Source organism: Apium graveolens, chromosome 8 (genome assembly GCF_009905375.1).
Source record: "Apium graveolens cultivar Ventura chromosome 8, ASM990537v1, whole genome shotgun sequence".
Lineage (NCBI taxonomy): Eukaryota > Viridiplantae > Streptophyta > Magnoliopsida > Apiales > Apiaceae > Apium > Apium graveolens.
The window spans coordinates 168,473,783-168,500,843 of NC_133654.1; the positions used below are offsets into that span (position 1 = coordinate 168,473,783).

The 27,061-nt window shown below is 35.3% G+C and overlaps 1 protein-coding gene across 1 annotated transcript; it reads left to right on the plus strand.

Annotated features, from left to right (window-relative positions):
* The first annotated feature begins 4,887 nt into the window (after positions 1–4,887).
* On the plus strand, positions 4,888–21,634 carry LOC141677747 (brefeldin A-inhibited guanine nucleotide-exchange protein 5-like). The gene is made up of 34 exons (XM_074483794.1): positions 4,888–5,095; positions 5,351–5,483; positions 5,824–5,899; positions 6,272–6,521; positions 6,762–6,883; positions 6,978–7,036; positions 7,929–7,986; positions 8,068–8,152; positions 8,371–8,577; positions 9,425–9,483; positions 9,592–9,661; positions 9,739–9,807; positions 10,361–10,483; positions 10,576–10,629; positions 10,745–10,833; positions 10,946–11,042; positions 11,145–11,243; positions 11,332–11,526; positions 11,672–11,782; positions 11,849–12,033; positions 12,658–13,278; positions 13,904–14,321; positions 15,061–15,300; positions 15,405–15,528; positions 15,813–15,961; positions 17,423–17,779; positions 18,337–18,503; positions 18,695–18,930; positions 19,053–19,225; positions 19,559–19,681; positions 19,920–20,056; positions 20,161–20,464; positions 20,734–20,829; positions 21,068–21,634. Exons 2-34 carry the CDS (start codon positions 5,372–5,374, stop codon positions 21,128–21,130), a joined length of 5,328 nt encoding a protein of 1,775 aa, XP_074339895.1. The 5' UTR covers positions 4,888–5,095; positions 5,351–5,371; the 3' UTR covers positions 21,131–21,634.
* Positions 21,635–27,061: the final 5,427 nt, after the last annotated feature.

Genomic DNA, 27,061 nt, shown 5'->3' on the forward strand with positions numbered 1-27,061 from the left:
ATGAACTTAGGGGGAGATGAAAGCCCTAGTTCTATTCCAAATTTACCTGAATGGGCCTTGACAAAGGAGTCTACACCAGGGCAATTCAATGTCTCCTTAGTCAAACAAATCAGTACTATCCAACAGGCCATTCAGAAAACTTCACATGCTGGTACCAAGGCAATCCTTACAGCTCACCTGGATTCACTGCATCTCATGAAGTTGCAGCAAGTAAGCCAGAATCAGAGTGTGGATGAACTCAAGAAGGATATTGCTGACTTGAAATCCTACAATTCTGAAAAATTGGATTCAATCATGCCCTATGGTACAATGAAGGACTTATTGTTGAGATTGAAAAAGGATTCAAATACTGAAAAAAGGCTGGCTAAGTTAGAAGACAGAGTCCAAGTTATTGAAAATTCTGTGGCCAGCATTCTTCACAACCAACAATCTCAAACAAGTCTACTTATGTAGCTGGCAAAGGCACAAGGCTTGACCCCTCTCCTTGATGATAACAAAAAGGGGGAGAGAAAAAGGGAAGGGGAAGGAGAGCCATCTACAAAAATCCAGATATCTAAAGTGCTAGTTCCTGCCATCACTACTTCTCCAATTATGCAAATCAAAGGAAAGCCTGATGGAATTGACCTAATCCAGCTAGCAGCAGCTGAAATTCAAGTGAAAGAGCAAAGGAGGAGAATTGATGAAAGGGTGCAACAAGTGTTTGGCTCAACACAAGATAAATCAATATCTGTGAAACATAGCACAAAGATTGAACCAATCATTATGGAGCACAAGCCAGAAAGGAGGAATAAGGTTGGAGAGACTTCTTTCAAGAATCTAAAACCTATAGTTCTCAAGCCCAACACTAGATCCAACAAGGACTCCACAAAGAACCCCCTAGACTTTGCTCAGATGAAAGAAGTGGACTTTCCTCTTCCAAAGCCTGATGAAGACAAAGTTTTGGGTGCTAACATCAAAAAGCACAAGGAGACCAAGGACATAGTTGAAAGAATGAAAATGGCCATTATCTTTAGAGAGGGAAAGAGTATCTGTGTGATGCAAGGACATCCCAAATTTCCAAAGGCCAAGAGGGAAGAAACCAAAAGGTTGAAGAAAGAAGCTGAAAAACTCAAGGCTGACAAAAGAGCACAAGCAAAGCTTGAACAACAGCTAAAGTCAAGTCAAGTTGTAGGAGAGAAAGGAATTGAAGTCAGGGGTGAAGACAAGATTGCAAACCTAGATGAGGTTTTTGGGAGTATATTTGGTGAGAGTATGGAGGAAAGAGAGGAATGGCAGAAGGGAAACAGAAGAAAGGCCAAGGCACATAGAAGGAGTGAAGATAACACTGAAGAAACTAAATCAATATCTAAATCACTACCTTCCATACCTAAACCTTGTGTTGCTGATCCCACTATAAACATCCATGGTGAACTAATCATCCCAAAAGAGGAACCTATTGATTGGGACACCATCAAATTGCCTACCTTTTTAACCACTCTTCCACTACCAAAGAAACAGAAAAGAAAATCCAAATCTACACCTCCCCTAACCTCTAAGAAATTCACTCAAAAACAAAAACCTAAGCCTAAGCCACCCATTTCTAAAGATGATTATGTTCACATCTGTGACATAAAAGAAATTTCAGACATTGAACTCTATCTGGATGAGCTGGAGGATGTAAGGGGAATAGCTGCCTACAGACAGCTACCAGAGAGATTGGTGTTCAGATACAAAGGAGCTGGGGAAAGAACATGGCCTCTCTACAGGATTCTGAATGAAGGCTACTCTACCTTGATCAGAGTCTTTTCAGCCATACAAAAGAATTCTGGCTTTACCAGGACTGCCAAGACTGAAATTCTCAACAAGATTGCCAACATAAGAAAAACTTGGAGGGAGCCCAATGCTTTGCCCAGAACTTTACTCATTCAAGAAAGGGGAATTACAATCCACAAATCACCTCATTGGTTGATGGAATTTAGAGATGATAAAGGAGTCAGAAGATTTTTCAGACTTGAAGACCAACTCAAGATTGCCAGAAATGAAACTCTCAAGGAAATGCAATCTAAGTTGGATATCAGTGATGAAGATGAAGCTGAATTCTACAGACAACTCCAACTCCAAATTGAGGAAAATGACAAAGGGCTAGGAAAGAAAACAAGGGAACAAAGAAGAAAAAGATGATTTGCTCAGACTAGAGGAGCACCCTTGGAAATTCTGTAAATCTTCAATTACCTCCTAGTACATACACTTTTGCAGCACTTTTAAATTTCTACTTAGTTTCAATTCATATATTTGTTAAGTGTTTTGTTATCATCAAGTTAACCCTGAATTTATGTCTACAATTCTTATAAACATAAATAGGGGGAGATTGTTAGGAATATATGTGCATTAGTTTGATGATATGTTTAACAAAACACTTAAGTAGAAGTTTAGTGTTTGTAGCCTCAACGGATAAGACCACTTTGGCTATCCGTTGATGGTGCAGCTTTACTTAGAAATAAGTCTAGTGTTGTAGCACATTTCAGTCTCTGTATTTAAGATATAATTCTTAGAAGTTGAGAGAAAATATAAGTCATGTTGACTACTAGAAGATATGCAAATAGGAAGGCCAATTGTAAATATTTCATGCCTTGTAATTTTGTATAAATGAAGTGGTATCAACGGATATCTTAAAGACCTTCAACGGATGAGAAACAAAGCTTCAACGGATGTCTCCAAAGCTTCAACGGATAGAGCTTCAACTGCTAACACATCAACGGATGAAGCCATCAACGGATGAAGGCCTCAACGGATGTTCTGGTAAATAGCAGTTGATAAGTGGTAGTTGTAAAAGCAGACAGAGGCACATGGGTTGACAGAGATAACTGAAATATGGAAGCCTAATTTCAGGAACATCAGAAAAAGCAGTCGTTCTACTCTAGTACAAAGAGGCAATAGTCAACAAAGTACTTGAGTGATATGGAGAAGAAACAAGTGGAGAACTTATTTTATTATTGTATTTTTATCTTTGTCTTCACTTGTACACTTGGTGATATATAAACCAAGTAGCAGCTAGTAATTAGAGAAGAATTTTTCCAGTGCTGTTTAGAAAAATATTGAGAGAAAAATTATCTAGTTTGTACTAGGACGCAGCTGTGATCAACATCTAGAATCACAGATTTTCTGAAATACCATCTCTGGTGGAACAACAATCCATCAGAAAAGTTTTTAAGGTCTGTTGTGTTCTTTACATTAGTGCTTGAATACATATCTGTCTGTATTAGCTTAAAGCAATTCACACACTTGTTTATCTTGAACACAAAGCCTTTAAAACTGCTCAAAACTTGAAAAAGTTTTGAGATTTACATTCAACCCCCCTTCTGTAAATCTCATTGTTAGTCCACTAGGAATAACAGGAACTCTTATAGTCTCATATCGACTATGAGTTACAGTTTTTGGAGGTTCTTCAGTTTTGGTGGGCTTGGTTGGAGTTTCTTCTTCAGACATGATTGATTTTGGATCTTAAACTGTTTGTGTGTTAACAGAAGGCTCCGATACCACTTGTTGGGTCACACACACTGTAGAAGGGGGTTGAATACAGTGTTTAACACAATCAAATCGAATATAAGAACTTAAGTAACAGAAAACAGATTTTATTCAACACAATAAACTCTGTTACAATATGGAATTGTCCTCTCTCAGTGATGAACAAATTATCACGAGAGCTGCTAGAGTTACAAAGAATAATAACTTCGATAATCTTAACACTTATAGTGTAAACTCCATGTCTGTGTTTATATACTACACAGTTACAAGATAATCTTCTAATTGATATGGAATATAATTCTACTTCCTAAAATATATCAACTAGTTATCTTTTCTTTCAAGTATTCTATTCTTCATAGAATTCCTTCTTCATGCACAATTCTTTCTGTCTTAGTCTCGATCTTCTTTCCTTTCAATCAGCCGCCTGCCTTATCTGAAAGTTATCTTAAGTCCTGATATTATCTCCTGATAAATATCTTCTGAACCTTAAGTTCTGATAACTTAAGTTCTGATATCTTAAGTTCTGATATCTTAAATTCTGTCTTCAGTATAAGTGTTGATTTTCAGTTAAGTACTGATTTGTCCTGTTATGTAAGATCTGAAAACTAAACACAAATCATATTACACATGACATTATCAAATATATTTAACATATTTGGCACGTATAATCACGTTATCGACTCGAAAACTAAATTTTCCATGCATAATATAGTGTGGGATAAAAAGTTTTCCTCGATTATCAGGATTACTATTCATCAAACGTTTTACAAAAGTCTAAAAATTCGAGTTATTACATATATTATTATATATTAGACTAGATTCTATATTATTGGAGTTATGTTAGCCCACGTGTTTAGTGATTTGGTTTATTATTAGCCCATTAGGTATATATATACCCAAACATTTTACTGGATACTTTGAATATATTTTTATGTGAATATATTGATTATAATTCTTGGATATCGTATAATTCTGTGTATTTTGATTATTACGAATTACTTCACTTATAAAAATAAATATTATAAGGCCTCTTGGTCATAATAGGCTCCTCGTACAAGATCTAAAGTTTAGTTTAAAAATACGATTTATAACTCGATTTAATCTCAAATGTAAATAAAGATAATTTTAATTATTTTTTGAAAAATGTAAAAGAAGTTATATTTATAGTTATTTTTGATTACAAACCGTATTTTGTAAAAAAATTCAAAAAAGAGTTTTAAATCGCAAATAAATTTTTAAAATAGTATTTTTGAAAATTTCTCTAATTTTTTTGCATTGAACTCTAACTCAATTTATATTTAGATTTGAATATTAAAATACAAAAAAGAAAAGAAAAAGGATGAAGGCAAATATAGTTTTTGTTTTTCATACAAAGGGACACAACGGAAGTCCAAGTAAAAAAAATACAGAGCTACATCAAGATCTACAAATTCAACACAATATAACTCTCCGTTGATACGTATACATACACCATGTGCGTATAATTTCCTCTAATTCTGCTCCGAAACACTTCGAATCTAGAGGCGCTTCTTAAATCTCACTCAAACACTACATTTCTCATCCTGATCTACAAGTTTTACCTAATCATTTTGTAAGTTTAATTTCTCTCAATTTCTACTGTTTGTACTGACTTTTGTTTCAATTTGTTATAATTATTGCTTGTATATCAAAATAAATAAATTCATTCTGTAGTTTAGATCACAATACTCTAATGCGTAATCTGTACATTCTGTTCGAATAAATTACGATACGAGAGATCCATTTTCACGTCGTTTCGCTACGTTATGTTAATTGAGCTTAATTTTAGTTTCAGTTGATTAATTTTATGTTGTTTTGTATTGAGTAGGAAGTGTAATTGAAAGACGAAATGGCCGGTGCGGCTGCTGGAGGTTTTGTTTCTCGAGCATTCGAGTCGATGCTCAAAGAGTGTTCGGGTAAAAAATTTACAGCGCTTCAGACTTCCGTCCAGACGTATTTAGGTTTGTACTGATCTCCTCCCTTGCCTCTTTATTTTAGAATATTTTACCATTTTGTTAGAAAGAATCATTAGCACTTTTCCCAAGGATAATATGGACTACTAGTTATATATTAACTAATGAGCATATCAAGTTGTACCCTAATTTTATTTGAATTGTATATGATATTGAAGTTATCTTCACACAATACTTCAGTTTGCGGTATCTTCTTTTCTGTTTAGCTGATGATGCTCTTTTCAAAAAAATACATTCATGTGTAAGATTTTGTAATTAATTTCGTAGTGCCTTATAAGTCCGTTTGTAGTAGAAGGAAATTGACTCTAAATCTTTGTTATGCCTTCAGATAGTACAAAGGAGGTCAGTAAGAAGTTGATTTCCAGTGATACTGAGCAAGCAACAACATCAGAAGGAGATCAGAGGTAAATTATGTTCATAAATAAAAATACATTTAAAATAGTTCAAAAGTAACAATTCTTGAATCGTGGTCACTAGTATATTTTTTATATTATCAATTCCAGTGAAGGTGTTTTTATCAATCTAAAACAATTAAATTGACCCATAGAACTCAAAATTAGATGTTTAAATGGACAGAAGAGTTTTAATAGTTTATGATTATAATTTAGACTTGTTTCCACTTTTGGACAATCTTTAAATAGATACAGTACTTTATATAGTAGCATCTGTTTGTTTCATACAAAAAGTTCGTTCAGCACCGTGTTACTGTATATGTGCGCTTTCAATTTCTTATTTCCATACAATGTTGTTTTGACTCTTTGTTGATTCTCTTCTAGTTTAATGGAAAGTGGTAGTGGACCTGCAAAAAATGAATCAGAGCATGACTTAGCTGCAACTTCGCCTACTGATCAGGTGGGTGAAAATGCTGGTAAGCAGGTTGGAAAGAGTCAAAATATTACGACCACCTTGGCAAGTGCTGGACACGTTTTAGATGGAGATGATGCAGAGCTTGTTCTGAATCCACTTCGACTTGCTTTTGAGACGAAGAACATTAAAGTCGTAGAGCTTGCACTAGATTGTCTTCATGTATGTCCAATTTTGTAATAATTGTACGTCGTTATTAAGTTTCTGATTTTTTAATACCTTTTTTTTGCGCTCAAATGTACATGGAAGGTATTTGTGCCCCATAGCTATATTTTAAGTAGTTTAAAGTTGTCAACTTGTCATGGTGCTTCTCTCTGCGTGTGTGACACCTGGAAACTTAATGGCTAAGATTCTAATTTATTATTTATCTCAGTCAGTGCTGATGGATTTTTCTATATGTAGAAACTCATAGCCTACGACCATTTGGAGTGTGATCCTGGTCTAGATGGTGGTAAAGATGCTATGATGTTCACGGATATTTTAAACATGGTTTGCGGTTGTGTGGATAATTTGTCCCCTGACAGGTTTGTCATGTCTTTGAATTTATCAATTACAGCTTTGTCTATGTCCAATTCACTATAGCTGCATGTATCTAACCTATGATCTAATAAAATGCAGCACTATTCTTCAAGTTTTAAAGGTTCTTCTTACTGCTGTCTCATCAACGAAGTTCAGAGGTAATGCTGGTGGATAAAGATGTTTAGTTTCATATACTCATAGTAATTGAAATCTGTTATAGTCATTATAGCCTTGTTGATTGTGAATTAGAAAGTTCAAATTAGCTGACAATACTCATCCTATGTGCTCTGTTCTATCTTTGAGTTAACTCAGGAAGGTCTTTAACAAGTAATCTTAGTGTTTTATTAAGGACATTCTCTTTGTTTTTTTCCTTTAGAAGCACTATCAGGTTCAGGTTTTTTTGGTTGTGTACATGCTCAAGACAAGCATTTGGACAAATTGAACACGGAAACCTTTTACTTCAGTGAATCCTTACCTTTTTTTTCTATCTAATATTCCTTGCACTCATCTGACAAGGGAATTTAAACATGAATGTTATCTTATCACTGGGAATGGCTTGGCTTGCTATTCGAATTGGCACCTCTTGCATCTGCAAATGAGATTCCAACTAAGTTTCAGCTTAAGTCAAATGTGATAGTGAGAAAAAAGGCCGTAGATCATTTTTTTTTCAGAATGTTGACTGTTATTGTGTGTTGGTTCATCTCGAAGAGGCATGGTTTCACATTTGCAAGAGTTTGGGGCCATATCCTTTCTCAGTGTTTCAGATGCATGTTAACTTTAAAATGATACAAATAACATTATGAAATCAATTAGGAGGACAACGTTTCATATTTAAGTTCTCTGCTTGCTAGGTAGAACATCAGTTTATTATCATTAAATGCTTACAGTAAGACGGTTGAATGACGAACTATTATGAATTGTATTCTTGGCCTAAACGAATATCATTATGTATTTATAATGGTTATTTATATACCACGTATTTATTTCCTTATTGTTTTTACACCAAGTTATGCTAATGATTTGTTCTGTTTGCTTATGTGCATTCTGCAGTTCACGGGGAACCATTGCTTGGAGTAATCAGGGTATGCTATACTATTGCACTTAGCAGGTACTTTCAGGTTTCTTTATTTTTGTGTAACTTACATGTGTCAGTTTTGGGTAAGATTCATATGATGTGTTTTGTTTGCAGCAAGAGTCCTGTGAATCAAATGACTTCAAAGGCAATGCTGACCCAGATGATCAGCATTGTTTTCAGGCGAATGGAAACAGATCAGGTCACAACTGGAACTTTTAGTTTCATGTTTCTGTCTATAATGAAATATATCATAAATCTGGTTATTGATTACTTGTGTATAATAACATATATAAATGAAACTAAAGTGATTATATTATTTTGTATAATTTTAAACTTAAAATTGCTATTACAAGAATTGCAAAAGGCATGATTATATTTAACCTATTGTACGGAAATTAATGTCTTTAGCCAATGCAGGGATCTTCGTCCAGCAGTTCAGCCAAACATGAAAGAGCTGCTTCTGGTTCCAGAGACGGGTTGGACACAAATGTTGAAGATTTGCCAAGTACGGAGCGCATAGAAGGCGCGACTTCTGCAGATGCATCTTCTGTGAATGAAATCAAAGACACACCTGTTGCATCTGTTGAGGAACTTCAGAATCTTGCTGTTGGTTCAGATATAAAGGTTCCACCACTTGTACACAAGAAATATATTCTTTCTGGGCTTGGATTTGAGGAATTTTGATGCAGGACAAATTATGAATAGATGGAAATGTGTATATTCTACATGGGTGTCTATTGCAGTTTATGCGTTGGCTTGAACCTATAATTTTTTCCTACCAACCCATTTATTTTAATAGTTTTCTAATGCCTGTAGTTACATATACTGGAGTTATTCATTTGATGCCCCTAGGCCTTAATTGACCTATTTGTATATATATATTAAGATAATATATACACGACAGAAAATAAAAAATACTATCACTACGACTGGGGTGAAACTGTATTTACTATATTAGTACCATCATCTTTGCTAAAGAACTGTATCCTGCATTATCGGATTTGTTCTCTTAACACCCTATTTGTCACATATTTAAATTGCCCAAACGTAATCCAGTTTTTGTATGATCGTATATATCTGTTTTAGGAACAGCATTTTCTCTAAATTTTACTAACATCCTCATGTATAGCATCTTACCTTGTATCACTATATGTTATCTATCTCTTTTTGTAGAAGGAAATTATTGGGGGAAATTAGTAAGTAATTTTCTAAATGTGTCCGCATACTGTCTAGTAGTTAACCAAGAAATTCAAATGGCTATAGGTTACTTATCTGTAACCGCCGGCAAGTAATAGATTTCAATGTATTTTAGTTATAGTTGCAGTAATGATTAGTATGTCAACCTAATTCTTTCTCCCTTCATGATAAACTAACGGCATGCATTGTCTTATGGTTGCGAAATCTTCCGTTATAGATTTTTCTTGTTTATGTTTGTAATATTCATGATGATCCCATATTAATTTTATTTTAGGGTCTAGAGGCAGTTCTGGACAAGGCTGTGAATCTTGAAGACGGCGAAAAGACTACAAGGTATCACCTGAGGTTGTTGCATTAGCTGTCAACTTAAGCATACAATCTGGAGTAACTGATATTCACTGTTTTTTCCTATGTACTTGCCGCTGGTATCATCTTTTGAAGAGGAATTGATCTGGAGAGCTTGAGCATTGCTCAACGGGATGCTTTACTGCTTTTCCGTACTCTATGCAAAGTTTGTATCCACTGTCCTCTCGCTGTTTCAGTTTTTAAGATTTTTCTCTTGTTTATTTTTGTATTATATTTGTGCAGATGAGTATGAAGGAAGATAGTGATGAAGTTACCACCAAGACACGTATTTTGTCGCTTGAGCTTTTGCAGGTCTGTTGGTGTATACCTTTTTGCAATTTGTTACATCTTTTGGTTGTAGGATAAATGCTTAAATCCCAAATTAAGCACATAATTTGTACTCTTATATTCAGTAAGTTATGTGTATTCAACAGTACCAACTTTATCAGGATAATGTTTAAACTTTTTTCTTTTAACAAATGGATCTAGTAAATTAAACTCGTTTTGCTATTTAACATAACTACCTACCACAATATCATGCAGAATGCATCTTACTATTGGCATGAAATTTGGACTTCTGAAAATCGACAACACTGTGTTAATACATCCTATAACTGGTGTAATTAAGACATGTAATCTTTGTAGAGGATAGCAATTTTTTTTAACTTATTACAGAAATATTTTATTCACATTAACTCTGTACATTTAAATGTAATAATCTTTCTAATGTTAAACTGGTTGCCAAGTATTGTTTCGTTCTTACACTTTCGAAATTTAGAAATGTAGAATCTTAATGCGGCATATGTATTAGATGAACTTATATGGCGGTTATATATATATGCATGTATGTCCACAACTTCTGCAGGGTTTATTTGAAGGAGTCAGTCACTCTTTCACAAAGAACTTCAACTTTATCGACTCCATAAAAGCCTACCTTTCATATGCATTGTTGCGGGCATCAGTTTCTCAGTCTCCTGTCATATTCCAGGTTTCAGTTGGATGCTTCCTATATTTCATTTGTTTCAGATAATGTTCTGAAGTATAAAATGTCCTTATGGTTTTGTCTTTTGGGCCTCGCAGTATGCATCAGGAATTTTCTCAGTACTTTTGTTGCGCTTTAGGGAATGTCTTAAAGTATGAATGAGCTTTTCACATTTTTCTGTAGCAATTCCCAATTGATATTTCTAAAAACTTTTTGAACTATATCTTGATTTCTCTTTTATTCTTTCTGCCTTGTAAATATTTTCAGGGTGAAATTGGTATTTTTTTTCCGCTGATAATATTACGATCATTGGAGGGCCCAGAGTGCCCCCTTAGCCAAAAACTAAACGTTCTTCGGTATGTGATTTCCTTTTGAATGTTAGTGCAATAGAAGCACGGTTTCTTTCATGTTTATCATTTAGTGATTAAGATGTATATAATCAATGTTCATGACAACTTCTTTTTGCAGGATGCTAGAGAAAGTCTGCAAGGATTCCCAGATGCTTGTCGACATTTATGTAAACTATGATTGTGATCTTCAGGCACCTAATTTGTTTGAACGAATGGTAAGAGATTAGTTACTTTACTGATATTTTTTTGTTTATTTAATTGTAGAGGTTTCTTAGCATGTCTGTAAACGTTGTTTGCCCTTATTTTACCTCATGTAGGTTGTCACTTTATCAAAAATTGCTCAAGGAACTCAAAATGTTGATCCAAATTCAGTGACTGCATCACAGATGGGATCAATTAAGGGGTCATCTGTTCAGGTAAACCACTATACATTTTGCACCTCATGGCATTTTTCATGGGCTAAGCGAGGATATGTGATTGGCTTCCCTTATCTGATCCTTGTAGTGTCTTGTGAGTGTTTTAAAATCACTAGTAGATTGGGAGAAGTCACGTCGAGATTCAGAGAATCAGCACAAAGCTAACATAAGTTTAGAAAGTGGTTCCGCTATAGAATCTCACACAAAAATTGGGGAAGATATGCACAACAATTTTGAGAAGGCAAAGGCTCATAAATCTACTTTGGAAGCTGCAATATCCGAGGTATGCAGCAAAATTTTAATTTTTCTGTAATTCATTTTCTTAAGAACTCTACGAAACTAATTCAATGTGTGAATGCTTATTCTAAAGATAAGTATATGGATTAAATGAGTGTATGTTGCTAACTTAAGGCTGCTGCATACCACAGTTTAACCGAAATCCTGGGAAGGGTATCGAATATTTGATTTCCAATAAGTTGGTGGAGAACACCTCATCTTCAGTAGCTGAATTTCTGCGGAATACTCCCAATCTGAACAAGGTAGAAGTTCTTTTTTCTTAACTGTAGATTTTGGGCAAAGCTAACATTGTAGACCCACTTTTTCAGGTTAAGATTGGTGATTACATGGGCCAACACGAGGACTTTCCACTTGCAGTCATGCATGCTTACGTTGATTCTATGAAGTTTAGTGGAATGAAGTTCGGAGCCGCAATCCGTGAATTTCTCAGAGGATTTCGGTTACCAGGAGAAGCACAGAAGATCGATCGCATGATGGAAAAGTTTGCTGAACGGTAGGTATCTTTGCAATCTCATGGCAGTGTATTGAAAATTTGAAATATTTTTTTTGTAGACATTGACATTGTCAGAAGTAAGATTCGGGACTTGGGTAAAATACAAATAGGAAATGGTCTAGGAGTTTCTCAAGTTACCGTCAATAAATTTTATAGTAAGGGGTGAGCCACATAAAATATGTTGTCAAAGACATGAGTCATGACCATGAACTTTTAAAAGTATTTCAGATTTAGCAAGAAGTGAGAGTACGGAGATGACTCAACTGATACTATGTAAACTTCAATCCTGCCTGCCAGTGTTGTATAATTACAGACAATAATAAGAAAATTACATCTACTTATAATTTGATATTCATCCGATCTGAATTTATACTCAAGTCCTCACTTGAATGAAGCTGCAGCTTATTACAAATTATAATGTTCCAGCCATATGCCATTAAAGACCAAGTTACTAGAATAGTATCATCGCGTCATCATTATAATACCAATGCCATTTAAACTCTGGTGCTAGCCATAATATCTATCTGTTTTTTTTAATTTTATAACTTTATATCTTGCATCAGACTATCAGGGCACATTTATATGCCAGGTCTTTCTAATCAGTGTATACTTTTTTTGGTGCAGCTATTGTGCAGATAATCCAAGTTTATTCAAGAATGCGGATACTGCTTATGTTCTTGCATATGCTGTTATAATGTTGAACACTGATGCTCATAATCCAATGGTTTGGCCTAAAATGAGTAAGGCGGATTTCATTCGCATGAATGCCTCTACTGATGCCGAAGAATGCGCTCCTACAGAACTTTTGGAGGAGATCTATGATTCTATTGTTAGTGAAGAAATTAAAATGAAAGATGATACTGATGATCTAGGACGAAGCAGCAAACGAAAGCCAGAAGAAGAGAGAGGCGGCCTCGTCAGCATACTTAATTTGGCCCTTCCCAAAAGCAAATCTTCATCTGACACTAAGTCTGAGAGTGAAGCTATTGTTAAAAAAACACAAGCTATTTTCCGGAATAAAGGACCAAAAGGGGTGTTTCACACATCATATCAAATTGAGCTTGTACGGCCTATGGTTGAAACTGTTGGTTGGCCTTCACTTGCCACTTTTTCTGTTACCATGGAGGAAGGAGAGAATAAGCCAAGGATAGTTCTCTGTATGGAAGGATTTAAAGCAGGAATACACCTTACTCATGTTCTTGGAATGGATACCATGCGCTATGCCTTCTTAACTTCTCTGCTCAGGTAGACTGCCTATATGTAACATTTTTGTCATCTACTTCTATAGGCTACCATGTTATATTATTATTTTCTCAATATTCTCAGTTTCTTTCTCTATATGCTAATTCAAATTGAAGGACTTTGTGATTAAATTTACTCAGATATATTTTTTTTTAGTTTTTAATTATTTGATAGACTATTGTCAGTGTCAACAGGAAAAGGGTGTTTGGGGTAAGCCTCTTTTGAGAGGCAGAAACTTGAATCAAGCAAATGAGGCAAAACCTTCGCCCCAACGGCCTCTTAATATATCTGTCAGCAATATTGATATATATATGAACCATGTCTCGGTATCACTGGCCATGTTTAATGTTAAAGAGTTCTGTATTATTTTAAATGGTAATATGTGTTTACTTAAATATTAGTGATAGATATAATACATTGTCAAAGTCTTAAAAGTTACAAATTTAAGACTATGCATTAATTATTATTTTGCTAAGCTTGAAATCCAAATGGAATTGTATGATATTTCTAGTGTGAACTGTACAATGTTAATGTTCAAATGATATTTCTTTTTCGTTTAAGGGAAAATATCTGTATGTAATCAATATTTGGTTCTCATTGACTTAGTGCTTTGAAACTTGTTTTACAGATTTAATTTCTTACACGTGCCAAAAGATATGCGTAGTAAAAATGTTGAAGCATTGCGGACTCTTCTGGATTTATGCGACTCTGATACTGGTGCTCTTCAGGATACATGGATTGCTATTTTGGAATGCATTTCACGCCTTGAGTTTCTAACATCGACTCCATCTATGGCTGCAACTGTCATGCAAGGGTCAAACCAAATCTCTAAAGATGCCATTCTTCAGTCTCTTAGAGAGCTGACTGGAAAACCAGCTGAACAAGTGTTTGTCAATAGTGTTAAGTTGCCTAGTGAATCAGTTGTGGAGTTCTTTACTGCTCTCTGCAATGTGTCAGCTCAAGAACTTCGGCAGAGTCCAGCTCGTGTTTTCAGCTTACAAAAACTTGTAGAGATCAGCTACTATAACATGGCTCGAATACGCATGGTAATTTCTTCTCCATTTAGTTTGATAACTTGTAAGTTGTAATCGTATTGGCAGGTTTACTTAAGCTTATGAGTTTATTAATTGCTTTATTGCTTCTTTCAATAATTCCTTGGACTTGGTTGTGCAAGATGAACTTTCTCTGATTTAATTATTCATTTCTTGTATTTGGTAAAGTTGAATGATATTTGGCATTTACATTAATTCCCTGGTTTATGAGGGTTGACGGTTTCTCTCTTTCTATTTCAGCTTTTCTGCAGAAAAAAAATTAAACCCATTACGTGCACAAGCTTTTTGTTTGCATCTTATGTTACATTTTGGTGGCCGTTGTGAGATCTTTTCAGTTACCACTTTTCATGAATCTTTTTGTATCTGCTTTCCATACTTTTTTTATATATAGCTGTTTTAATTTTGTCAACACAACATGGGTGCGAGTATGGATCTAAGTTGGATCCTTCATATTAAGGGCTCGTTTGTTTCATCAACTCTGTAGTTCTCCAAGGAACTTGTACTTCCTTGGATTAAGCTAAAACGGATCGTTTCGCGGAAGATGAAATGTGTTTGGTTCAACATGTATATTGTCTAACAAGTTGTATTTACGTTACCAAGCTAAGCCACTCGGTGGAGAATAAAAACGGTGGTGTCATTATAAATTTATTTACATTTTACATAATTTGTTTTACTTTTAAATCTAAAATTATGCATTTCTCATGTTTAATAATCTGTCTGATGCTCCTTTCAGGTATGGGCAAGAATATGGTCTGTGCTGTCTAATCATTTTATCTCGGCTGGTAGCCATCATGATGAGAAAATTGCTATGTACGCCATAGATTCTCTACGACAACTTGGGATGAAATATTTAGAACGTTCCGAACTGGCTAATTTTACCTTTCAGAATGATATCTTAAAACCGTTTGTCATTCTTATGAGGAGTAGTAGAAGCGAATCTGTTCGTAGACTGATTGTTGACTGCATTGTTCAAGTATGACTAATTAGTCAAACTTCATTTGGTTGTTTTCTCTAACCTTTTGTCTTTCTGGTTTATACTAATATTGGTACTTTCTTTTTCTTTTTGAAAAAATTTAGATGGTGAAGTCAAATGTTGGAAACATCAAGTCTGGCTGGCGAAGCGTATTTATGATATTCACAGCTGCCGCTGATGATGAATTGGAACCGATTGTTGAAAGTGCATTTGAGAATGTAGAACAGGGTGATGACATGCTAATCTTTTCCTTCCTCTTATAGAATATATGTACAGACAAAATATAAAAACACCAGACACACTCACACACATACAATGTAGTTTTTTGTAATATTCTGGTGGAATATTGGCATTTTAGAACTTCTTAAAAGAAGATTGCTCGATTTCGGGTATTTTTGAGCCCATAAATCTTGATATGATTTATGTGTTTTCACACACACACACACATATGTTACAAGTATCTTTTTCTTGTTCTTCCTTTTGCACTTCTTCTAACACTGAAAAAATTGCAGTAATATTGGAACATTTTGATCAAGTTGTTGGTGATTGCTTCATGGACTGTGTTAACTGTCTAATTGGGTTTGCCAACAACAAAACTTCTCATCATATAAGTTTAAAGGCCATTGCACTCCTACGCATCTGTGAGGATCGTCTTGCCGAGGTTAGTCCTCCGCTATTTAATATTTCTGGCATTTTTTACATTGTAAGTGAATATTGTATGCTTAAAAACATAATGCTTGCTTTTTATATTGTGAGGTTCTAGTCAGTTTCATTTACCATAGTTACTCGAGTAATGATTGTGGCTGAGAGAAAACTGGGCCTGAGGGTGTCATCAGGCAAATTACCTGAGGTTAAGTCATTTTATAATGTAAAATTTAAGGGCAAATCTGTAAATACAAACACAACCCCGCTGTATTTACAAAAATACCCCTATGCTGCACTTGTTTTCTTTTAACCTTAGGCATGTCTCCCGAGGTCATCCTCAGGGCCAGCAATCCCATCACGATCTATTCGAAATGTGAAACGAGACCTTTGAGGCTCCAAGGCAGTCCCTATACCTTTGATAGCTGGATATGCAAGGTTATTGCAATTGTCTTATCCTCGAATTATCATGTTAAGTAATTTTCCACCAATTAGTTATTTCTGAAGAACCAGAATGGAACATTGGGGGGAGGGGAAGAAAGAGTATAGGAGGATCCTATGTCAGAGGTGAAGTTTAATGGAAAGATGTTAAAGCCATCTTTCTGCTAGTATTTTAAAAAGTGGGGATTGACATGATTGGAGACAAAATTAATGGAGAAAATGTTATGCAGTATGCACACTACTAGTCAATCATCTACTTCCCCTATGCTTTTACTTTGGGAATTGTGACTGTGACCTCGATATTAATCATGACATGCTTATTTACTTCCCATGATATGCTTTGACCTGCTCTACTCCAGTCAACCCTAAATCTTATCTCTTATTGATACTACTGAACATGTGCCTGATACAGTCACGATATCCTTCCCATATTATACTTCAACTGCTGTAGTCTCCTAAACCGAATCCAATATCTCAGTTAAAACTATTTGAACTTGTCCCTGATAAAATTTTAAGATAATTGCTATGTGAACTTTGACCTGCTGTACCCCTTAATTTGAATTTGTTCCTCTAGTTTAAACTACATAGACGTGTCCTTGACCTTTAAAAGTTCTGTTCCTTCACTCGGCTGCACTAATCCCCAGAACTGTTTGTAACATTATGTTGTTGGCGCAGTATAGATGTATTAGATCAGAGAGATTAACCTGTGAGGTTTATATTAATTAACATTTAGTTTGTAATTATACTTGTCTATTATGTGTTTGCGCCTGTTTGGGCATCTACTTTTGAATCTTGAGATCCAGATCGCACACAGGTCTGCAGTTTTAAAGGTGATACAAGTACTTGTATCCCCATGTCTGAGACCTGTGTGTTTGTTGTCGTAGAAGCCAAACTTCTCAATGATGAGTATTTATAGTAAAATTTTCGGCCTTACCCGCTATAGCAATTGATACACTTATTTCCATTATGTTAATAGAGAGGTATACATAATTGCACGAGAGAGGCAGACTGTTACTATTCTAACGTTCTGTCTGTGCAGGGCCTTGTACCAGGTGGTAGTTCGAAGCCCATTGATGTGAATGCAGATATTAGTTTTGATGTTACAGAGCATTATTGGTTCCCAATGCTCGCTGGTTTATCTGATCTTACATCTGATTCAAGACCGGAAGTCAGAAGTTGCGCACTTGAAGTGTTGTTTGATCTTCTGAATGAGAGAGGAAGCAAGTTTACATCATCATTCTGGGAGAGCATATTCCACCGCGTCCTATTTCCCATTTTTGATCACGTAAGACATGCTGGTAAAGAAAATGCAGTCTCTTCTGGAGATGGGTGGCTTCGTGAAAGCAGCGTTCATTCGCTTCAGTTGTTGTGTAACCTGTTTAATGCATTTTACAAGGTATACTTTTTGCAAAATTATGATGTCAAAGAAACTACAAATTTTCTTTAGCCCTGACTGGTAGTTGGAATGAAATCATTCTTTTTTATACATATCTAAAATTTACATTTTCCCGCTTATAGACACTTGTTAGTGTTCCTTTTCCTAGACATCCAAGATTGTTAGACTCAACCAAGATGAACAAGGCCTAATGGATTGTTGCTGTTGTATTTCTTTCTAACCCCAATTATCTTGTGGATTCCTATAGTTAAGCAATCAGTTTGTTTCTGACTCTTGATGAGTATCTGCCAGTCCTGCTCCTGCTATCCTTCAGCTTCAATGCTTTTCTGCTAACCGAAAATATAGGATTTTGATAAACATTCTTTCCTGTTATCTTTCTGCACATGGTTTTTCTTTCAACACTCTAGTTCTCTTGGTGTGTCTGATTCTTTTTACTATCTGTTCTGGTTGCTATTAGAATGTTCCTTTTGTCCCCAAGATAAGCACCAGTTTTATATTGTGTATCGATTCCATACAAAATTAATTGGTTACTGATATTTATTCTATAATTTTCTTAGGATGTATCATTTATGCTGCCTCCACTTCTCAGTTTGCTGTTAGATTGCGCCAAAAAGACAGATCAGTCGGTGGTGTCAATTTCTTTGGGGGCATTGGTCCATCTCATAGAAGTTGGAGGACACCAGTTTAGTCAAACTGACTGGGATACGTTGTTGAAGAGCATAAGGTGCATGTTTCCTCTCTTGGCACATGATCGTTACATACTTTTACTTGTAACTTAATTAATTTAAAATTGGAAATAAATAAAATTAGCTTTTTAATCTGTTTAACTTGGTGTTAAATGTTCATTTTAATTAAGGATGCGTCGTACAAGACACAACCTCTAATCTGTTTGTGTTAAATGTTTATTTTGATTAGGGATGCATCGTACACGACGCAACCTCTAGAGTTGCTCAATACAATAGGTTTTGGGAACTCTCAAAATCAAACAATAATGACCCAGGACTTGGAGGTGAAAGTAGGGGATACCCCAAAGTTTACAGATGCTGAACAATCGGATAGTCATCAGTCCATTGATAGCAGTGCAGTTGACAGTGCAAGGAATTATTATTCATCTACCATTTCAGACCAAGAAATGGGCACTGATGCTGAAGGTTAGACGCTCTATGTCAAACATTTAAATAAAAAAGAATAGCGCCTAAAGAAGTTTATTTAGGATTCATTTATGAGGAACATCTATTGGATTAGAATTATTTCTAAAAAAAATGACCTGTAGGCCTTCCATCACCATCTGGATCTCAAACACAATCCTACGATAATGACCTTCAACGGAGTCAAACATTTGGGCAGAGAATAATGGGAAATATGCGGGACAGCCTTTTTGTCAGAAGTTTTACTGCCAAGCCTAAAAGTCGTGCATCAGACATTTTACCATCTTCTCCATCCAAGGTAATTTTGCTTTCCATAGTAATAGTAGTAACAACAATATTAACGATGATCATAACAATAATCATAATAATTTTCAGTAATAGTAATAGTAGTAATTTGTCAATTAGAAATAAAATTGTAATAAATTGTAACATATTCATGCATATTTGTACTCTTTAGCTGTTCTGCAGATGATAACACCCTGTTGTAAATTTTGATGAATCCATCCAAGCCTATTATAGTAATATTAATAAATATTAGAATTGGTTTCCAGTACCATACTTCTTATGTAAAATATATTCTACTTGTGAATATTGTATTAAAAATGGCTCTTTTTCCTATGATACCTCCTAGCTCTCTGATGTTATGGATTCTGCGGAGGTCAATGCAAAAGATGAAGAGTCCTTAATTATGGGAACAATTAGGAGCAAATGCATCACACAGTTGTTGCTTTTGGGAGCCATTGACAGCATACAGGTACTGTTCTTTCTAATCTGCATATCTTTTACTTTAGTAGTGGAAATAAGTCTAAACTCAACATTCTTGAAATTTTATGTGTGTGTGTGTGTGTGTGTGTGAGAGAGAGAGAGAGAGAGAGGGGAGGGGGGCAAGAGAGAGGGAGGGAGAGAAAGATGGAGACACATAATTACATCGTGGGAATGTAGCACATAAAGCATAATTGAGAACATTTAAATTTTAGCTCTTGAACTTGCAGAAGAAATATTGGGGCATGCTGACGACAACTCAAAAGATCACTGTCATGGACATATTGTTCTCTATAGTAGAGTTTGCTGCATCATATAATTCATATACCAACCTCAGATCGCGAATGCACCACATCTCCGTTGACAGGTAATAATCATCTCTGCACATTGATACATGTTTTTTCCTATGTTCCTGCTATTGATTTCCTATATTCTCTATGAGAACCTTGAGCATATTTCACTTTTTGACAGGCCACCTTCAAATCTTCTTCGCCAAGAAGTAGCTGGAACCTGCATCTATTTAGACGTGTTACAAAAGTCAACTTGTGGAAATAACTCTAAAACAGAGGTGGGTCATGGATCGAGCCTTCCTGTAAAGGTTGACGTTGCCTCAAAAAATATTGATGATGAAATTGTGGGGATAGCAGAAGCAAAACTAGTCTCTTTTTGTGCACAAGTAATAAGGGAGGCATCTGAATTCCATACTAATATGGGGGAGACCACTCATATGGATATTCATCGAGTTCTAGAATTACGTTCTCCAATCATTGTTAAGGTATAAGATTTCTTTTTTTCTCAACTGTGGAATGTTGTATAACTGCGTTGTCTCAACTTTATCTCAAGCAATTTGAAGTCACACCACTAAAAAAGGCATTATACGACTTCTCTTGTTTTTTCTTCCATTTCTTGCTTTCTTCTCCTTCCTCCTTTCGTTGTATAAATTTACTCTTTCATCTCTTTCTCATCCCCTTCTTTATGCTCAGAGTATCATGATATACACCAGCGATGTGAAATTTCAGTTTCTAATTGTTGTTGGTATTTCAGGTGCTCAAGGGGATGTGCTCTATGAACAAACAAATATTCAGAAAAAACCTGAGAGAGTTCTATCCTTTAATTACCAAACTCATATGCTGCGACCAGGTAATTAACTGTTTAAGAGTACCATCTTTTGTATCCTTCTTTGGTGCCTACTTTGGTCCAGTAGGGATAAAAGAATTACAAGTTCTATCTTTCGTTCCTTAGTATTAAAATATGTGCCACATTGTTTTGATTATGATGTCCCTTTAATCATGCTCATATCCCACAAATGCTACTTTTACCTGGGACTCTAGTTTCCTTTTTATATATTCATGGAATTTTGATGACTTTATATGTTCAGATGGATGTTCGTGGGGCGCTTGCTGATCTTTTTAAGGTGCAATTGCATGCAATGATGCGGTAAAATATTTGTGATCTCGAGCTTCTCTTACAGTCCAAATTCTTTGATTTGCGGTCAAATCTTATGATTTGGGGAATGTTGATATGATCCATTCAAGATTTGTCAAACGGATATTTGTTAATTTTAGTTGATTCTTCAATGAGCACTGTTATGTGTCCAATCAATCCAGATAGCTGGACTGTAGATCCTATATGTAGATTTTGGTGCTGCGGATGAAATTTGAGGAGGTTTTCAGGAGAGAATATCTTGGAGGCCGAGAAAACTTTATTTAGATCTTGTATGTTATATACCCTGTGATTTTCTGTGTTATACTGTCCCGTAAGATTGAGATACCAAGTTTTTGAGAGGGACACAATTGCAAAGAGCTGCTTGTAGCTTAGAACTGCCCCCCTAAGGAATGAAAAGTTGGTAGGGAATCCACAATCCACCCTATCATTACATGCTTCGACAGCAAACCTCAGAACTATTACAGTTAAATATATATATATATATATATATATATATATATATATATATCTGTACATGTTTGTTTTTTTATAAGTATTATAATTCTATGTTTTAAGAGTAATGCTGTTGTGTACTTCGTAAATCAAACAGTCAAGATAAACCGTAAAAATGAACGCTGAGCAAGAATCAAGCGAACTAAATGAAATTGACAAATCCAATCAGTGCAAAATGATTTTAACTGTTCATTAAAGATTTGGTTTCACGAGGTTAATTAATGGTTTTATTCGTTATTAACTATATTTTTTGTTTGGTTTTGGTTTTTATATGCAAACAAACCATAATAACCGAATAATAATGTGTGTTCTGTTAGTTATAGTATAGATAGATAAGACGGAAATAAGAGTTAATCGGGGGAGACGTGGTCATTAATAGAAATTAATTTAATAATATTTTTAATGCATAGGTATTTTCAATACAAAGTTTTTTATTATCTTGATTGTACATATATAATGATCGTGTATTTGTATAAATATATTTAAAAATGTTATATTGTAGAACAATTAAATTGTCAAGGTCTAACTTTAGAATTAGGGTTAAGAAAGTTTGTGAATTAGTTGTTTTAAGTGGTAATTATATGCACGAGATTGATCTTTAATTTAATTATTCATTTTAGTTCCTACTTTTTCTTTAATAACTTTTTTGTTCACTAATTTTTCACCAATTAGATCAAATTTTGACGGATGAATTTGATTTTGACTGTTTTTATCGAATCGGCCATTTGATTTGAATTTTGAATAATTCGGGCGATTAATTTCTGTCAATGATTAATTAAATTAATCGCCGATTTTTTATTTGTACGACTCAATGAGTTTATAAAGTTAAACCATGTTTGTTTTGTAAAATTAAACATTAGATATGATTTTTAAATTTTCCGGTTTTAATGTTTTTCGTGCAAAAACTTGCTTGAATGTAATTCAGGAAACCGTGTCTCCTTTGAACTAATATATCATATATCTCTCTGCAAAACTCTGAGAGCAAAGTTTTATGAAATTCTTATTTTTTGTAAAGTATCGGTGTTCATATATATTTATAATTAAAATTTTAGGTAAAATATCACCTACGTATAATTTTACGAATTATATTATATCAAAATTAGTATGTTAATGAAAATCTTGCAAATTTTATATATTTCACTAGTCTGCAACTAGACCCGGCAACGTTCCATGTCGTCTACAAACGTTCCGTGTGCTTTCGTGTTTTCGTGTACCAAACCTTAAATCCGAACCCGACCCGAATTTGCATTCGTGTACCAATTTGGTGACACTAACCCGGAACTAATATATTCGTATTTACCCGCTTTAGTATACTAAAGTACACGGATTATATACGAAAAATATTAATTGTTAAAAAATAAAATAGATGATTAAATGGTGAAGTGCTCACTCACATAATCAAGAAACAATAAAATATATTTTAATATATACAATTATCTATATGTTATTTAGAATAGGTAAAATTCACATTTGGTATTAAGTATATATATGTATATTATATATTTTTAAAAATTTAATTAATTATTTATTCAGTGTATTTTCGTTCCGCGTCGTGTACTTATATTGGAAACCCAAATCCGACACTAATTATATTCGTGTTTTTTCATGTTCGTGCACTTTCGTGTTCGTGTACAAAATTTTCGAACCGAAACACTAATTATTTGTGTCGTTTCGTACCGTGTTCACGTGTCGTATACCAGTATTGCCAGATCTATATGCAACTACAAACTAACTATTTTATGTAAGATAATATATTTTGTAATATTTTACGAGTAAATTGTATGTGATTTGTAAAATTTGTATTAATATAGTAATACTTATGTAATATGATTATGTTTTGCAATATTTCACTTAATTTTTTAGTTGCAGCATTGTTCAAAAAAAAAAAATACTTAATAATTCCAGATCATTCCGGGGTCTTTTCCTCCTTCTACCCATACTCAGCCTCAGTTTATGCGAAAAATATAGTGTTTGCGGTGTAGCCGTAGGATGGGCTCCTGCAAAACAAAATCCGAGGGGAGTGGCGTCCCCACGGCACCTCCGACGTGAGAGTGAGATGGTTTCGGAGGGGAAAGGGTAATATAGGAATTAAACAGATAGATAGTAGAGATTCAGTAACCCCCAATACAACTTTTGATCAGTCTTTTATAAGTTTCTCATTAGGATTTAGGGGTTTGTACCTTGGATCTGGACAGTTGATGAATTCTGGATGGAGGCACGCGTGGACGGCCGTGATGGGCCAACGTGTCCTCAGATCCGGACCGTTAGAAGGTTCCAGATCCGGGCCACCTGGACGGTAAAAATGTTGCCACATGTCCGGGTGCCCTTCCTTTATTTGTTAACTGGGCCCCGGGCTCCTCTTACTGGGTCTAAACTATTATGGGCTATCATTTGCCTCCCATTCCCTTATGCGGGTTTTCTGGGCTATCATTTGGCTCCCACTCCCTTAAGCGTGTTTTCCCGGATGGGGGAGTAAATTTGTTTACCTTGGATTACTTAGAAGAAAAATTTGGGGTTCTTCTTTAATTTGTTTCTCCACACTCCCGGGTCTTTCAAATATGAGATTTCAGGGTTGACTTGGTTAGTCATTTTGATTTGTGTCTAAGGTGGGGTTCCTTGAACTACTTAGAAGAAAAATTTGGGGTTCTTCTTTGGTTTGTTGCCCAACAACTCCGGGGTGTTATGAATATGAGATTTCGGGGTTGACTTGGTTAGTCATTTAGATTTGTATTTAAAGTGGAGTTTCTTGTACTACTTAGAAGAAAAATTTGGGGTTTTTCTTTGATTTGTTGCCCCTAACTCCGGGGTGTTATGAATATGAGACTTCGAAGTTAACTTGGTTAGTCATTTAGATATGTGTTCAAGGTGGGGTTCATTGAACTACTTAGGGGCTATTTGGTTCATACTCGAGAAAGAGAAAGGGAATTAGAAAGGAAAACAGGGGAAAGGAAAGAAATGATTTGGAATTGGTTTCCTTGTTTGGTTGATATCCACAAACAGAATAAGCAGTTATCCCATTATCTTCATTATATTTGTGCTTGTTTGGTTCAACTACTTGGGAATCAACTTAGTTACTATTGTTGTTGCTCAACCAATTACATATAAAGCGTGGAGGTGTCTCCACCAATTTTACAAATATTGACATTGAAGTCCAACTAACATGCAACTTATTTTAACAGTGGTTCAGATTTGCAGTGCTAAGACAGATTTTAGTAGCTACAATGCCACATTAATCCAACTATAACACAATATAAAAACCAAAAATTAGGAGGCTATAAAAATAAAAAATCTTCATGTCTCTTCACAACAATATACAGGTAAAGCTAAAACCAATCTGTCTCTTCACAACAATATACAGGAAAAATCTTGGAGCTACTGAGTACTTGTCTTATACATCAACCATCAACAAAATTCTCAAGTAGAATGAAACTTATTTAAAAGATTCCACTTCTTACATCCCATATCAATAGCTTATATATAAAAATGCATCTCAATGCTGATGAATTTATGCAACAGCTTTTCAGTAATCTACAAAAAGCAAAACAGATTTCAGATATGCAAGAAAACAAAACATTAAATTACATTTCACTTCATCATTGTGTCAGGAGATGCTTGACGTATCAAGGTTCACCTTAAGTGGAACTCTATATGTCCTTCTCTTAAGCTTCTTTTCTGTAACAATGTTTGTGCTATTTTGATCATTTTCCAATATTTTTGAGTTGCCCAGCCCTTCACCAGTAGAAAGAACACTGTTATCACTTTCTTCTTATGCATTTTTGGGACTAGTTTCAGCTGACACATCAGGAGATGCAAATGTTGAGTATTGTACTATTAGATTCTTCTTATGCATTTTTGTTAGAAATACGACTGTTTTGTCATCTACTTATACTAGCTTACGGCCCGTGATGCACGGGTCTTGGTTAGTAATTATATATTTTAAATTTTTTATATAATTTTATTAAAATTCAATGTAAATAATTAAATAATATATAATGATTATATAGTTACAATTTTAAGTTAGGTTCAAATAGTATAAATAGTATATTATTGATGAGATCTTAGTCGTATATAACAATGTAAATGTTTATTGTTGGTGAGTTAGATTCGAATATGAAAACTTATATGTATCTGATAGGGATAAATAAATTATGATAGTATAATTTATTACTGCAAGGTGTGGGCTGCTAGGCCCAATAAAAAGATATATGATACTCAGACCAGAAAGGTTAAGCCTGATGGACCAGATCAGACCTGATGGAATAAAGAAGGCCCAAAAGCCCTGATTATTAATTAATTTCGTAATTAATTAATAAGGGAAAAATCAACTATTGAGAAGAGTCCCGATAAGGATATAAATCCTTATAGATCAGCCTCAAGACCACCTAAAAGGATAAACAATCAGTTTCCTACTATCCAGGACTCCAAAGTCCATTCTAATTATGAGACTTGCCCACCAAGTCTCCTATACCAAGTCCAATTCAAGGACTCCCAACATCTATATAAAGGGCCTCACCCCACAAATCAGAACTACGTTTTTTGGCTTGATTCTCTAATTCACAGAGATACGTAGGCATCTCGTAAAGGCAGAGTTAAGCTACGAAACACGAGAGCAGCCATTAAAGGTCTTGAGCTCCCGAATCTTAGTAATAAATACAGCAAATAATAACCTTAGTTTTTTATCCATAACATTTGGCGCCGTCTGTGGGAATCACGAACAACAACCATGGCAAGAACACGGAGAACAACTAGCGCTCTGGAGGAGGGAACACCATCAGGGACAACTCAGGTGATTTCGTCAACCGTGGAGATTCCTCCCCACTCAACTTATGCATCTACTCAAGCGGAAACCCAGATAAGGGCAACTCAATCTCAGCCACAAGGGACGACTCCCCCGACTATTCAAGGTACGAATCCTCAAGTTCAACAAGTACATATACCTGTGAATTCTCGACCCGTCGGGTATGAATATTCAACTGTTGTTACCACTAACCCCCCTTATGGGATGCCCCTTTACCCCGAGGTTGGAGGAAGTGGATATGCTGGGCGAAGTGAAGCACGAGGGCAATCACCCCCTTATATACGAGGTTTGGCTCCTATCCCCGAGGATCGGGAATTTTCTGGTCCTTACACTGAGAGAGATTCCGAATCTTCGGATGATGAAGTGGCCCCAAGAAGGAGACGTCCAGGCAAGGAGCCGATGGCCGATGGAAGGCAACGCCCTCGAAGCACCCAAGGGGCGAATCCCCAGGAAGTGCAGGAAAGGATAAGGGCTCATGAGGCTGAGATCCAAAGGCTGAGGCGTGACTTGGAAGCTCACCAGGCCACCGGACCCCAGATGCCTCCTAGGGGGAGAAATCCTCCTCTTGTCATAGACCTGGATGGTCCGGTACGAAGAAGGGCTGTCTTTCCAAGAACTGATCCAAGCAATCTCCTT

What these genes read in the sequence shown, in the direction of transcription:
- LOC141677747 (XM_074483794.1), top strand. Translation starts at nt 5,372, where the DNA reads ATGGCCGGTGCGGCTGCTGGAGGTTTTGTTTCTCGAGCATTCGAGTCG. An exon ending in GACGGCGAAAAGACTACAAG is followed by an intron (nt 9,484 to 9,591) that starts GTATCACCTGAG and finishes CATCTTTTGAAG; the next exon opens with AGGAATTGATCTGGAGAGCT. An exon ending in TGTCGCTTGAGCTTTTGCAG is followed by an intron (nt 9,808 to 10,360) that starts GTCTGTTGGTGT and finishes CAACTTCTGCAG; the next exon opens with GGTTTATTTGAAGGAGTCAG.